The sequence below is a fragment of the Chenopodium quinoa genome, unplaced genomic scaffold, assembly GCF_001683475.1.
Source record: "Chenopodium quinoa cultivar QQ74 unplaced genomic scaffold, ASM168347v1, whole genome shotgun sequence".
In the NCBI taxonomy this organism is placed as follows: Eukaryota; Viridiplantae; Streptophyta; class Magnoliopsida; order Caryophyllales; family Amaranthaceae; genus Chenopodium; species Chenopodium quinoa.
The window spans coordinates 1,002,079-1,014,909 of NW_018744537.1; the positions used below are offsets into that span (position 1 = coordinate 1,002,079).

Below are 12,831 nucleotides of genomic sequence, written 5' to 3' on the forward strand. Positions count from 1 at the left end.
TGTAGTAGCATAAATGCTTAATGAGATTTAAACAACATTAACAAGTTCTAAAACTTCAAAGTTATAATTCAAAGTTATAAAAGCTCAACACCTCATCCCAAAAAAAAATAAAATTGTTCAACATTACAACTTTAACAATTGTTTAACAGCAGTAGCAACAAGCAGCAGGGCAGCAGCAACATCATTACAGCAGGTCAGCACTCAGCAGCATAGAACCCTACAACTGCAAAGAAATTGTCATTCCATCCATATATCCTCAATTTCACAAGTCAGTTTTTCAGCTTACTCAAATTTGTGACATAGACATGAAAAAATGCAATCAGAAGTCAAAACCCATTGTTCAGAAGAAAAAACACAACAAGAAGAAACAACTAAGTATAAACAGCAAAAAAAAACACAAATTCGCACAAAAACCACTTCAACCCAACAAATTATAGCTCAAATTAAGCTACCCCAGAAGCAAAATCAATATATTACAATAATCTCATAATAATTAATGTGGGAGTACCATATATTTACCAATAAACAAAAACTTCCATTTCCTATTCTTCTTACACGAGAATGACACTTATCATTATCAACTCTTCAAGTTGAACTAAAAGTACTAATTCATACTAAATTACCCCAAAATAAAATAAAAATTAAAAAAAAAACCCACATGAAACTAAGGGGGCGTTTGGTATCAACTTTGTAAAGGTAACGGAATGGAAACAAATTAGGAGGGGAAAGGGTAATGTATAGTGTTACCCTTACTAGTTGTTTGGTATTACTAAGAAAACGTAAACGATTAACAACCAATTAATTTCCTTTTGTTTGGTATAAAAAAAGGAAAACAATTTTTCTTTTTTAAAACAAAAAAGGGAAAACAAAATTTAAAATATTGGTGGGCGACAATTATCACAATTCAGAAGCTGCTTTATTGCTTCAACTTGTTCGAAATTCTTCTCTCTTTTTTCTTACTCTAATTTAATTACTCTAATTCAATAACCAAATTGATCACATCATCAAAAAATCAGATGACTAGATCCTTTTTTCTTTTATTGATCATAAAAAGACAACTACACCAGATTAAAACCAGCAGACCATCAAAAATCAAAATTATCAACATCAAATCAGATCATCGCAAAGGCAGATCAATCTTCATCATCGATCATCACGAAAGCACATTCGTTTTTTCTTTTTTTTTTTTTAATTTTTGGTGGGTGAGATGTGAAAATGATGAGTTGTTGTTGAGCAATTTTATTTGACCCAATTTGACGTGTCTTGAATAATGAAGCAAAATCTTGAACAATGACATGCTGAGAAATTGAATTCAGAAGAGAGAGATTGGGTGAGTAAGAACCATAAATTACTAGGCTCTAAAACACACACTAGTTAAAAACATATCCTCGAAATAAATTACCAAAATTAAAAGTTACAGAGAAGAATTTACATAATACAACTATACAAGTACACAACCATTGCATTGCATAAAAATTGGAATCAAAATCATGAATACAAGAAAAACATCCAAGTAAACCAAACCAAAAAAAACAAAAAAACAAACGAACACTCACCAATCTGAACGGTGAAGTGGTGAAGTGGTGAACGGCAACGGTGGAGAGTGAAACTGAAAAGGTGAGCTATCTGGATTCGCAATGAAACTGAGAAATTCGCAAGAGGATTAGAGGAGAGGAAGTCAGGAGACTAGGAGAGACCGAGAGAGAATGAGGGATTGAGGGTTAGGGACTTAGGGTTTTTTTTTTCTGATTTTATACTTAGGGTAAATTTGGGCTGGGCCAAGGGTTTTTTTTATGTTGGGCCAAAATTTCGGTTTTCGGTTTTTTTCGGTTTTTTATTTCCTCAAACCGAAACCAAACCGAAAACCGAATTATTTTTTTTTTTAAAAACCGAACCGAACCATTTCCGAAAAAAAACCGAACCATATTTCTTATTCGGTTCGGTTTTCGGTTTGGTTCGGTTTTAACCCGAATTTGTTTCACCCCTACAAGGGACACTGACATGTAATCATGTACTAGTGCGTGTATGACTCAGCTAGCTTAAAAATTCTCTAGTCTGCTTGTATTTTCATTGCTAATTTATTTAATTTTTTCCTTTTGGGCTGGAAATTAGAGTCAAGTCGTCACTCACCAGTCCCACCATAGTCTTTGTTCTAAACACAATAACTCCGTAATGTACTTTATATAAAGTCCCCCAAATAGCAAAGAATAGTTATGAACATGTACTAGCCTTGGTCAGTTAAGAGTGTTCTTTCCAAACTAGTCTGTAAATCTGTATTTCCATAAACCAGAGAAGGCTTTATTTCCATAAGTTAGCATAATGTCATTCTCTACATTTTACCTCATCATTTTGGCAACTGCTTTCATGTACTGCCTTCATTTTTCCGTCGCCGGGACAAATGAAACAGACAGGTTAGCATTGCTCGATTTCAAAGCTAAAATTACAGGTGACCCTCTTGGGGTTATGAGCTCGTGGAATGATACAACCCACTTCTGTGAATGGCATGGTATTACATGTCATCGAGGCCGGAGAGTCAAGATGCTGGAACTATACTCTTCCAAGCTCACAGGTTTCCTCTCTCCATCTATTGGAAATTTAAGCTTCTTGAAGGCGTTGTTACTGCACAATAATATTTTGGGTGGTACAATTCCTCCTGAAATAGGCCGCTTGCATCGACTGCGCTATCTCCGGCTCGATAATAATGCAATTGAAGGCCACATTCCACCAAATATATCAGCTTGCTCAAGGCTCACGGGTCTCAATATCTGCGTTAACAGGTTGGTAGGAAAGATCCCATCTAAAATTAGTTACCTTGTGCATCTACAATATATTTGTCTTGGTAAAAACAACTTGACAGGAACCATCCCTTCATTTTTCGGGAACTTTTCATCCCTCAACTATATCTACCTAGAGTCCAACAACTTAAGTGGAAGCATCCCAGAGAGCTTAGGTGTTAGAATCCAACCTCTTTGTTATGTATTCTTCTTTATTTTCCTTATATTTTCCTTATGTAATGTCTCTTTAGTCTTTCTTTTTATTTTTCTAGACCCTAGGGAGAATTATTGTGTTACTGTCATTTCAACGTTCACTTGTAATTCTCTACTAATGCAATATAAAGCTCTTTAGGGAGCGAATGGTTATTCAATCAAAGCTCTCTACCCCGTTGTTATTGCTTTAAGACTTGTGTGTTGTTTAAGCCTTTATAGATATTGTGCTTGCCTTGTTTTAAAGCATCCCCCACCAAACCAAGAGACCCTAGAGACGTCCTCATTTTCGTCGGTTCCGCTTGTGCCCGCTTCGAAGTATCGGCCGTCACAAGCCCCGACTCCGCACTCGTTGTTCTCGTGCGCCCTCTTGAGACACCGTAGGTCCGTGTTGCTGTGTGCTCACGAACCTCCTTGCTTTAGGCTTGCGCCCTTGTCGCCAAAAGACGAGAGCGCGCCGCACGATCTGGTGTTGAATCACTCGGACCGTGACAGTTTGGTATCAGAGCCAAGTTTGCCGTAGAGATGGCAGAAGAAGGAGAGATGCATGAATACACATTCGAGGAAAGACTTGCTTGGCTTGAAGGCAAGTCCGAACAGTGGGCTATGCTTGAAGAAAGGCTGCCCAAACTCGAGGATATTGTAATAAAACAAGCCGACCAAATAGAGAGGCTTGCCGCTACTGTGGATGGGTTAACGGAGCAACTTAACTTCGTGCAAGGCGTCGCTGATGAAGCACATGATAAATGTGCAACCTTAATGCGTGCCCAGAGAGGGCTCGGGGGAAGTGGAGGTGCCAAGATAAAACCTCCCAAGCCCCGGACCTTCAATGGCACGAGAGATTCAAAAGAAGTCGATAATTTCATTTTCGACATGGAGCAATACTTTCGGGTCTGTCAGTTGGAGAATGAGTTAAAAGTTGATACCGCCACTATGTATTTGGTGGATGATGCAAAGCTTTGGTGGCGCACCAAGTACACCGACATCCAAGCTAAGAGGACGTCAGTGGATACTTGGGAGGATCTGAAGAAAGAGCTGATGGCCCAATTTTATCCCGAGAATACCGAGTTTGTTGCTCGCACCAAGCTCGCTGCTTTGCAGCATAAGGGTTCCATCCGGGAGTATGTCAAAGAGTTTTCAGCGTGCATGTTGGAGATCCACAATATGTCCGAGGAAGATCGCCTATTCAACTTTGTGCGTGGTCTTAAGGAATGGGCCCAAAGAGAAATTTGGCGCCAAAAGATTGATACTTTATCGGGAGCCATCGTTGCAGCCGAAAGGTTGATGGACTACTCCTCAGAGAAAGGACAAGGTTTGAAGAAAGGGAATAGCGGGCCGACACCGAACCCTCCTAGGAACTCCGGACATGGCTCGCAAGTGAGCTCCAACAACTCGAACAATAGATACAATAGGAGTGGGGGAGAAGACTCTCGGAAAAGTGGAGCTTCTTCCTTCTCTAGTAGAGGAAGCACCCCTAGTTCATCTTCGACAGCCAGGCCATTGACGTGTATCCTTTGCAGAGGACCGCACAAGTGGTTTGAATGTCGACACAAGGGAGAAATTGACAATCTCCAAAAGAAACTGTCCTCCATGTCCTTAGAAAACCCCGAGGGTGAAGAAGCCGATGAGGTAGTACCTAGTGAAGGAGAACATTCCAGACTGGGGGCCATTCGCATGATGTGCGCTATGGGAAGAGAAGGCTCTGAGGGCCAACCCAAAAACTCTGGATTGATGTATGTGAATGCGTTGGTAAACGGAAAGGAAACTCGTGCCATGGTGGATACCAGTGCTACCCACAACTTCATTTCAGAAAAGGAGGCAAAAAGACTTGGGTTGAAGCTCCTACCAGAAGGAGGCAGTATGAAAGCGGTGAATTCAGTTGCCAAACCGATCCACGGCGTTGCCAAGAAAGTAACAATGAAGCTGGGAGATTGGAGCGGACAGGTGGACTTTACCGTTGCGCCAATGGACGACTTCAGCTTGGTGCTCGGCATGGACTTCTTACACTTTAGTAAGGCAGTCCCGATGCCGCATCTTAGATCTATTCTGGTGCCCGGGCAGCAACCATGTCTCCTCCGAACCTGCGATTCGGGAAAAGGGCCGAAAGGGCCCCTCCTTTCAGCAATGCAATTGGAGAAGGGGTTGAAGAGGAACGAGCCCACGTTCCTAGCAACACTTTCCACGAAGGAAGATGAAGCAAGTGGAGACTTTCCGCCTGCAGTTGCCGAGCTACTATCAGAGTTCCAGGATCTCCTCCCGAAAGACCTACCAAAAGTTCTCCCACCTAGAAGGACAGTGGACCATGAGATTGAGCTGGTTCCAGGGGCGAAACCCCCAGCACGAAGCCCTTATCGCATGGCCCCCCCAGAATTGGCTGAACTCCGGAAACAATTGGAGGACTTGCTTGAGGCAGGCTTCATCCGCCCATCAAAGGCTCCTTATGGGGTTCCTGTGCTTTTTCAGAAAAAACAAGATGGAAGTCTTCGATTGTGTATCGACTACCGAGCATTAAATAAGGTTACGGTGCGCAATCACTACCCTATCCCTTTGGTGGCGGATTTGTTCGATCAGTTAGGGGATGCAGTGTACTTTACAAAGCTAGACTTGAAGTCTGGCTATCACCAAGTTCGTATCGCCGAAGGAGATGAACCAAAAACTGCTTGTGTGACGAGATACGGGGCATACGAATGGCTAGTCATGCCCTTCGGCTTGACGAATGCACCTGCTACGTTCTGTACTCTGATGAACCAAGTATTTCGAGAGTACTTAGACAAGTTTGTGGTCGTGTACCTCGATGACATCGTTGTCTACAGCAAGACTTTGGAGGAGCACCTCGAGCACCTAAGATTGGTCTTCGAGAAGCTGAGAGAACATCACCTTTTTGTGAAACGAGAAAAGTGTGCCTTTGCGCAGGAAGAAGTCGGATTTCTTGGACACTTTGTGGGGAAGGGTCGATTGAGGATGGACCCAAAGAAGATATGTGCTGTTCGCGATTGGCGGGATCCCAAGAACCCCTCTGAGCTGCGATCCTTTCTAGGACTGGCGAACTATTATAGAAGATTCATTAAGGGATACTCAGAGATCGCAAGTCCCCTCACCGACCTATTGAGGAAAGATTGTCGTTGGGAATGGTCAGGGCCCCAGAAGGAAGCTTTCCAGAAGTTGAAAGAAGCAATGGTGAAGGAGCCGGTCCTTGCCCTTCCAGACATCACCAAACCATTTGTGGTCGAGACGGATGCTTCGGATTTTGCTTTAGGAGGAGTGCTCCTCCAAGAAGGACATCCTATTGCATTCGAAAGTAGGAAGCTGAATAATGCGGAGAGAAGGTATGCGGCACAAGAAAAGGAGCTACTAGCCATTGTGCACTGCCTAAGAGGATGGAGGCACTACTTGTTGGGGTCAAAGTTTACCGTCCGCACAGACAACACCGCGGCGAGTCACTTTCTCACCCAACCCAAGCTGACAGGAAAACAAGCTCGGTGGCAGGAGGACTTAGCTGAGTTCGACGTGGAGTTCACCTATAGAACGGGATCCAGCAATAGAGTTGCCGATGCCCTGAGTAGGCGGGCCGATCTTGCTGCGATGTACAAGTTAGCGCCAATGACGGCAAACAACATTGCCACATCCGTTAGAGATCAAGTTCGTGCTTATCTCCCAGATGATCCGATGACAAAAACCATAACAAGGATGATTGAAGAAGGGAAGACTAGACGCTTTTGGTTGGAAGATGACCAAAGGTACAAAGCTGTTCATCCCCAAAGCAGGGGGATTGAGGAAAATGTTGTTGAAGGAATGCCATGATACGCTGTGGGCGGGACATCCAGGTTGGCAGAGAACCCTCAGTCTACTCGCGATGGGGTACTACTGGCCAGGAATGAAGGAAGATGTGATGAGCTACACCAAAACCTGCCTTGTGTGCCAGCAAGACAAGGTTGACAGACAGAAGCCCGGGGGCCTCCTTGAACCTCTTCCTGTACCAACTCGACCGTGGGAGAGTGTGTCGATGGACTTCATTAGTGGCCTCCCGAAGGTTGGCCAGTTCTCTTCTATCATGGTGGTGATAGACAGGTTCTCAAAATACGCAACGTTTGTACCCTTGCAGAAGGCTTGCGGAGCAGAAGAAACGGCATCTCTCTTCTTTAAGCATATTGTGAAGTACTGGGGATTGCCAAAGAGCATAGTAAGCAACAGGGATACCAGATTCACGAGCATATTCTGGTCTGAGCTATTCCAAATGATGGGGTCTGACCTCAACATGTCGTCAAGCCACCACCCTCAATCTGATGGGCAGACAGAGAGATTCAATGGGCTTCTCGAGGAATACTTACGTCACTTTGTGAGCGCCAACCAGAAAGATTGGGTGAGACTCTTGGACGTCGCACAACTTTGCTTCAACGCTCAAAGGAGTTCTTCTTCCAACAAAAGCCCCTTTGAGTTGGTCATGGGTCAACAACCTCTCCTCCCGCACACAGTGGCTGACTGGGAGGGCGGTAGGAGTGCTCAGGCTCGAGATTTTACAAGAGAGTGGAAGCAAAACACCGACATTGCAAAAGCCTACCTAGAGCGAGCATCGCGCCGGATGAAGAAATGGGCTGATCAAAACAGAAGGCCAGTTGATTTTGCTATTGGGGACATGGTGATGGTGAAGGTCTTACCAGAACAGCTGAAGTTTCTCAGAGGGAGAGATCGTCGCCTCATTCGGAAATATGAAGGCCCCATCCGCATCACTAAACGGATTGGGAAGAACGCATACAAGGTAGAACCGCCTGCGTGGATGAGGATTCACCCCGTCTTCCACGTTAGTCGTCTAAAACCCTACCATCCAGATCCCGACGACAGCAACCGCAACGTCAGCTACCGCGCCAACATCAGAACCAGGACAAGAGCCACCCCTACAACAGAAGACTGAAGCTGCTAAGATCTTCGTGTAGATTTTGTAAGTCGACGAGGACGTCGACGACTTAAGTGGGGGAGGATGTTAGAATCCAACCTCTTTGTTATGTATTCTTCTTTATTTTCCTTATATTTTCCTTATGTAATGTCTCTTTAGTCTTTCTTTTTATTTTTCTAGACCCTAGGGAGAATTATTGTGTTACTGTCATTTCAACGTTCACTTGTAATTCTCTACTAATGCAATATAAAGCTCTTTAGGGAGCGAATGGTTATTCAATCAAAGCTCTCTACCCCGTTGTTATTGCTTTAAGACTTGTGTGTTGTTTAAGCCTTTATAGATATTGTGCTTTCCTTGTTTTAAAGCATCCCCCACCAAACCAAGAGACCCTAGAGACGTCCTCATTTTCGTCGGTTCCGCTTGTGCCCGCTTCGAAGTATCGGCCGTCACAAGCCCCGACTCCGCACTCGTTGTTCTCGTGCGCCCTCTTGAGACACCGTAGGTCCGTGTTGCTGTGTGCTCACGAACCTCCTTGCTTTAGGCTTGCGCCCTTGTCGCCAAAAGACGAGAGCGCGCCGCACGATCTGGTGTTGAATCACTCGGACCGTGACATTAGGCAAATTGAATAAATTAACATTGCTCTCACTTGGAGGGAACATGTTATCAGGGATAGTCCCATCTTCAATCTTCAACCTCACGCTCTTAGAGAATTTTGATTTAGGATTTAATAACTTGGAGGGAAGCCTTCCTTCAGATTTGGGCAACAAACTTCCAAATCTGCAGTGGTTCTCCATTCTCTTTAATAAATTCACCGGATCAATTCCTACTTCTATATCCAATTCCTCAGGTCTAATGGTTCTTCAGTTAGATGCTAACAATCTGACTGGACAAGTTCCTTCTCTGCACAAATTAGCAAATCTCTCAAGACTTTCTCTTGGCCTTAACTTACTAGGGCATGGCCAAGCTGGGGATTTGAACTTTGCATATTCGTTGGCCAATGCAACTAATTTACAAGTACTAGAAATAAATAGTAATATTTTTTCAGGAAATTTCCCTAAGATCTTCTGTAATTTCTCAATGCTTTCCTATTTAGGAATTGCTGATAATCATATAGGCGGACAGATTCCAGCTTGCATTGAAAACCTTGAATACCTGACAGTATTTATTGCTTTCGGTAACCAACTTTCTGGTGTCATACCTCGAGGCATAGGAAGGCTCCATAATTTGGGCAAATTATGTTTAGATGCTAACCAATTGTCAGGGAAAATACCATTCTCTATCGGGAACTTAACAAAGATGACTATTCTAACTCTAAATAATAATAATCTTGTTGGCCAAATTCCTTCAACTCTAGGAAATTGTAAAAACCTACTACGCATGGATCTGTCTTTCAACCGCCTCAGTGGTAAAATACCCTCACAACTTTTTGATCTCTCTACCTTATCCATTGGTCTTCTTCTATCATTCAACAAGTTAAGTGGGTCCATTCCTGAAGAAGTAGGGCAACTCAAGAATCTAGGTTTGCTTCGCGTTACAGGAAACACGTTGTCCGGTGAAATACCAAGCACACTCAGTAGTTGTGTAGAGTTGACGAATCTGTACATGGATGGAAATTTTCTTCAAGGCGCCATTCCTGATGCATTGAGCGAATTGAAAGGTCTCAATGAGTTGGATTTGTCTAAAAACAATTTATCAGGTAAAATTCCGCAATTTTTGGAGAGCCTTCCATTGCAAATGCTGAATCTATCATACAATAGCAAGCTCGAAGGTGAAGTACCCACTGGTGGAATTTTTAGTAATGCAACAGGTCTTTCACTAGATGGAATTAGGGGATTGTGTGGAGGTCGACCGGAGTTGAAGCTTCCTAAATGCAACAAAAAGAACCAGAAAAAAAGACAAGGTCACAATAAAAGATTAATACTTGGTATTGTTTTCGGCCTTCTTGGAATTATATCGATGGTGACAATATTTGTGTCATTATACATCTATCGGTATAAAAAGAAGACTAAATTACCCACATTCTTGGGTAATTTTTCAGAGAACTATCCAAACTTGTCTTACCAAACCCTTTTAAAAGCCACAAATGGGTTTTCTTTTGACAATTTGATTGGGAGAGGCACATTTGGGGCTGTATACAAGGGAATCCTTCATGACCTTGTGGAAACATCCATTATTGCAATCAAGATTTTCAACCTAGAGCAGCATGGTGCTTCGAAGAGTTTTATGGCTGAATGTGGAGTCCTCCGGACTATAAGACATCGGAATTTGATCAAGGTCATTACTGCTTGCTCAAGTGTTGACTATCAAGGGAATGACTTCAAGGCTTTGGTTTATGAGTACATGGTTAGAGGAAGCTTAGAAGAGTGGTTGCATCCAGTGGCAATTGATGTGGTTGAGGACACAGATACTGCACCTAGGTTAAGTCTACGACAAAGACTTGATATTGTAGTTGATGTTGCTAGTGCGTTGGAGTATCTTCATCATAATTGTGGTGCACCCATAATTCATTGTGATCTCAAGCCAAGCAATGTCCTACTAGATGAAGAATTGGTTGCACATGTCAGCGACTTTGGGTTGGCTAAATTTCTCTCGGAAAGCATCAGTAGCTCTATTGCAAATCAATCCAGCTCTCTTGGAGTCAGGGGAACTGTTGGTTACGCTCCACCAGGTAAATAATAATAACTGGCTAATCAATATCTTATTCATTTATCCTATTTCTATGTATTTTAGTACATGTAATTTGCGAGATTCTTCTAATATTTTTTAAATTTTTTGGCAGAATATGGTTTGGGAAATGAGGCGTCTACCAATGGTGATGTCTATAGTTTTGGAATTCTACTACTGGAGATGATCACAGGAAAAAGGCCTACTAATGATATGTTCAGTGAAGGAATAAGCCTTCATGACTATGTGAAAGAAGCTCTACCTGAACGAGTGATCGAGATTGTAGATCACTCCCTTGTTGAAGACATAGACTCTGAGGAGATCGATAGCAGGTTAATGTTGGAGGCACTAACTTCTGTACTTGGAATAGCATTGTCTTGCTCAACTGAGGTCCCACAAGAAAGGTTGGATATGAGTGATGTCACTGCAAAATTATCATCAATCAGAAAAAAGCTTCTTGGAACTAGATTAGATCAAAGGAGAATTCGTGCAGGTAATGTATTAACTACCATAATGATGATAAAAAGAGCAACTGCAGAATTATTTCTGTAATGACAGTTTTTAATATCAGTTAGACTTCATTAGTTTTTCTTCTGGTTGCAGGAACACGATGGTGATCAAGATCTCTCTAATATTACCAGCTCATGACCAAGCTTTCTATGTATCTGTGACTTCTCTTAAAAAGAATCTTGCTCTTGTTTCTTATTTTTTTCTTTTCCCCTTACAGTGTTCTGACTTAAGATCTGAACAGTAGAGCAACTATCTACTTCAGATTACAGTCTTTGAATCATTTGATGGTTTTTCTCCTTTAAGCTTTTTGTTTGTATCACAATAAACAATTTTAGTTCCTTATCTATATACTGTGTGATCAGATACATTATTCACTGGCATATCTTTCAATACTCGTACAAAATGTATGTAGCTAATTAAGCATATTTACCAAACCAACCGAGTCATGTTGGATTACTATTAATGATTATATATGATTAACTATTGAAAAGTTTGAGAAAAATTCCATGGAAGAAACTTTCCAAGTCAAACTTGAAATCGCGTTGTCTTGCTCAACTGAGGTCCCACGAGAAAGGCTGGATATGAGTGATGTCACCACAAAGCTAACATCAATCAGAAACAAGCTTCTTGGAACTAGATTGCAACAAAGGAGTATTCGTGCAGATAATGTTCCAGCTACCCTATGATAATAAAAAGATTAAAAAAACCACAGGATTATTTATGTAATGACTAGTTTTTAATTCAGAATTAGACTTCATTTGCTTTTCTTCTGGGTGCAGGAACAAGAGGGTGATCAAGTTCACCCAAACTTATTTTATCAGTCCGTGACCAAGCTTAGCTTATCTGAATGAAATTTCATCTTTAAAGGCACAGACGACTAATGTTAACATACTAGCATTAAGAAAATAGAAGCCAAGCAGCAATATTTCCATTCATAAATTTCATATGAAATCAAAGTATCAAAAAAAAAAAAAAAATGTGAGAGGAAAGCTAATAAACCCAGGCCACTTTGCCCTCCAACTCTAAACTAAACGACATGAAAGCTAATATTTCTCTCTAAAACCTAAAGTACCAACAATTTGAAGATGATTATTGAACCAAAAATGCATGTCATTCTTTCAATAATCATTTCAAAGGCCCTTCAATGTATTACATGCATATTACTCTGCTGCCTATGATAGGATGTTCTTAATCACTACTCTGAAAAGAAAAAAGGCTAGAGCTTGCCATCATTCGAACAACTAAACATGAAATCAACTTGCATAAATTTCCGTAATGTTTGGCTGTTTGCAGCTAAACCAAGAAGCAGAAACAAAACAAAAAAGCATAGTGAACAGATCTTCTGAGAAGTAGAGTTAAGAAAACGAACCTTTGTTTAGCAGTCCGTAATCTTAGAAATTTAGATGATCGGTTCCAACTCCAAAAGAACGCAGTACCATTAACTCAAAACCGAGCTATTTCGAGCTCACAACAACCAAAAGTTCCAATTTCCAGCTAACAAGTGAAATCATGTTACTCCAGTAACTATTATCCTGCTTTTCTTCATGACAAATAGTTGGAAGTTAACTTCAAAGGCAAAAGCAACCATATATCATATGTTTGGGTCCAATTCAGTCCATCTAATTGGGCCAAGTCCAAATAATTCAACTCAAGCCCAAAGCAAGGTTCAACTCTCCAAAAGTATGCTAAGGTCATCAAAAGCCCAGTCAATGTGGTCATCCCATCTGACTCCAGGGGCCCAATTCTCCTCAATTGAGTCCAGGTATAAAAGCCATCAATTAC

At 41.7% G+C, this 12,831-nt stretch overlaps 1 protein-coding gene and 1 long non-coding RNA gene across 2 annotated transcripts; one reads left to right on the forward strand and one right to left on the reverse strand.

Moving 5' to 3' along the window:
* Positions 1–1,860, reverse strand: LOC110698507. The gene is made up of 2 exons (XR_002506750.1): positions 1,557–1,860; positions 1–223 (listed from the first exon to the last, which is right to left on the reverse strand). It is a non-coding gene; the product is annotated as an uncharacterized LOC110698507 (long non-coding RNA).
* A 7,520-nt stretch (positions 1,861–9,380) lies between these two features.
* On the forward strand, positions 9,381–11,414 carry LOC110698508 (probable LRR receptor-like serine/threonine-protein kinase At3g47570). Its single transcript, XM_021875949.1, has 3 exons — positions 9,381–10,543; positions 10,655–11,032; positions 11,143–11,414. The coding sequence occupies exons 1-3, from the start codon at positions 9,478–9,480 to the stop codon at positions 11,154–11,156; spliced, it is 1,458 nt and encodes a 485-aa protein (XP_021731641.1). The 5' UTR covers positions 9,381–9,477; the 3' UTR covers positions 11,157–11,414.
* The last annotated feature ends 1,417 nt before the right edge of the window (positions 11,415–12,831 follow it).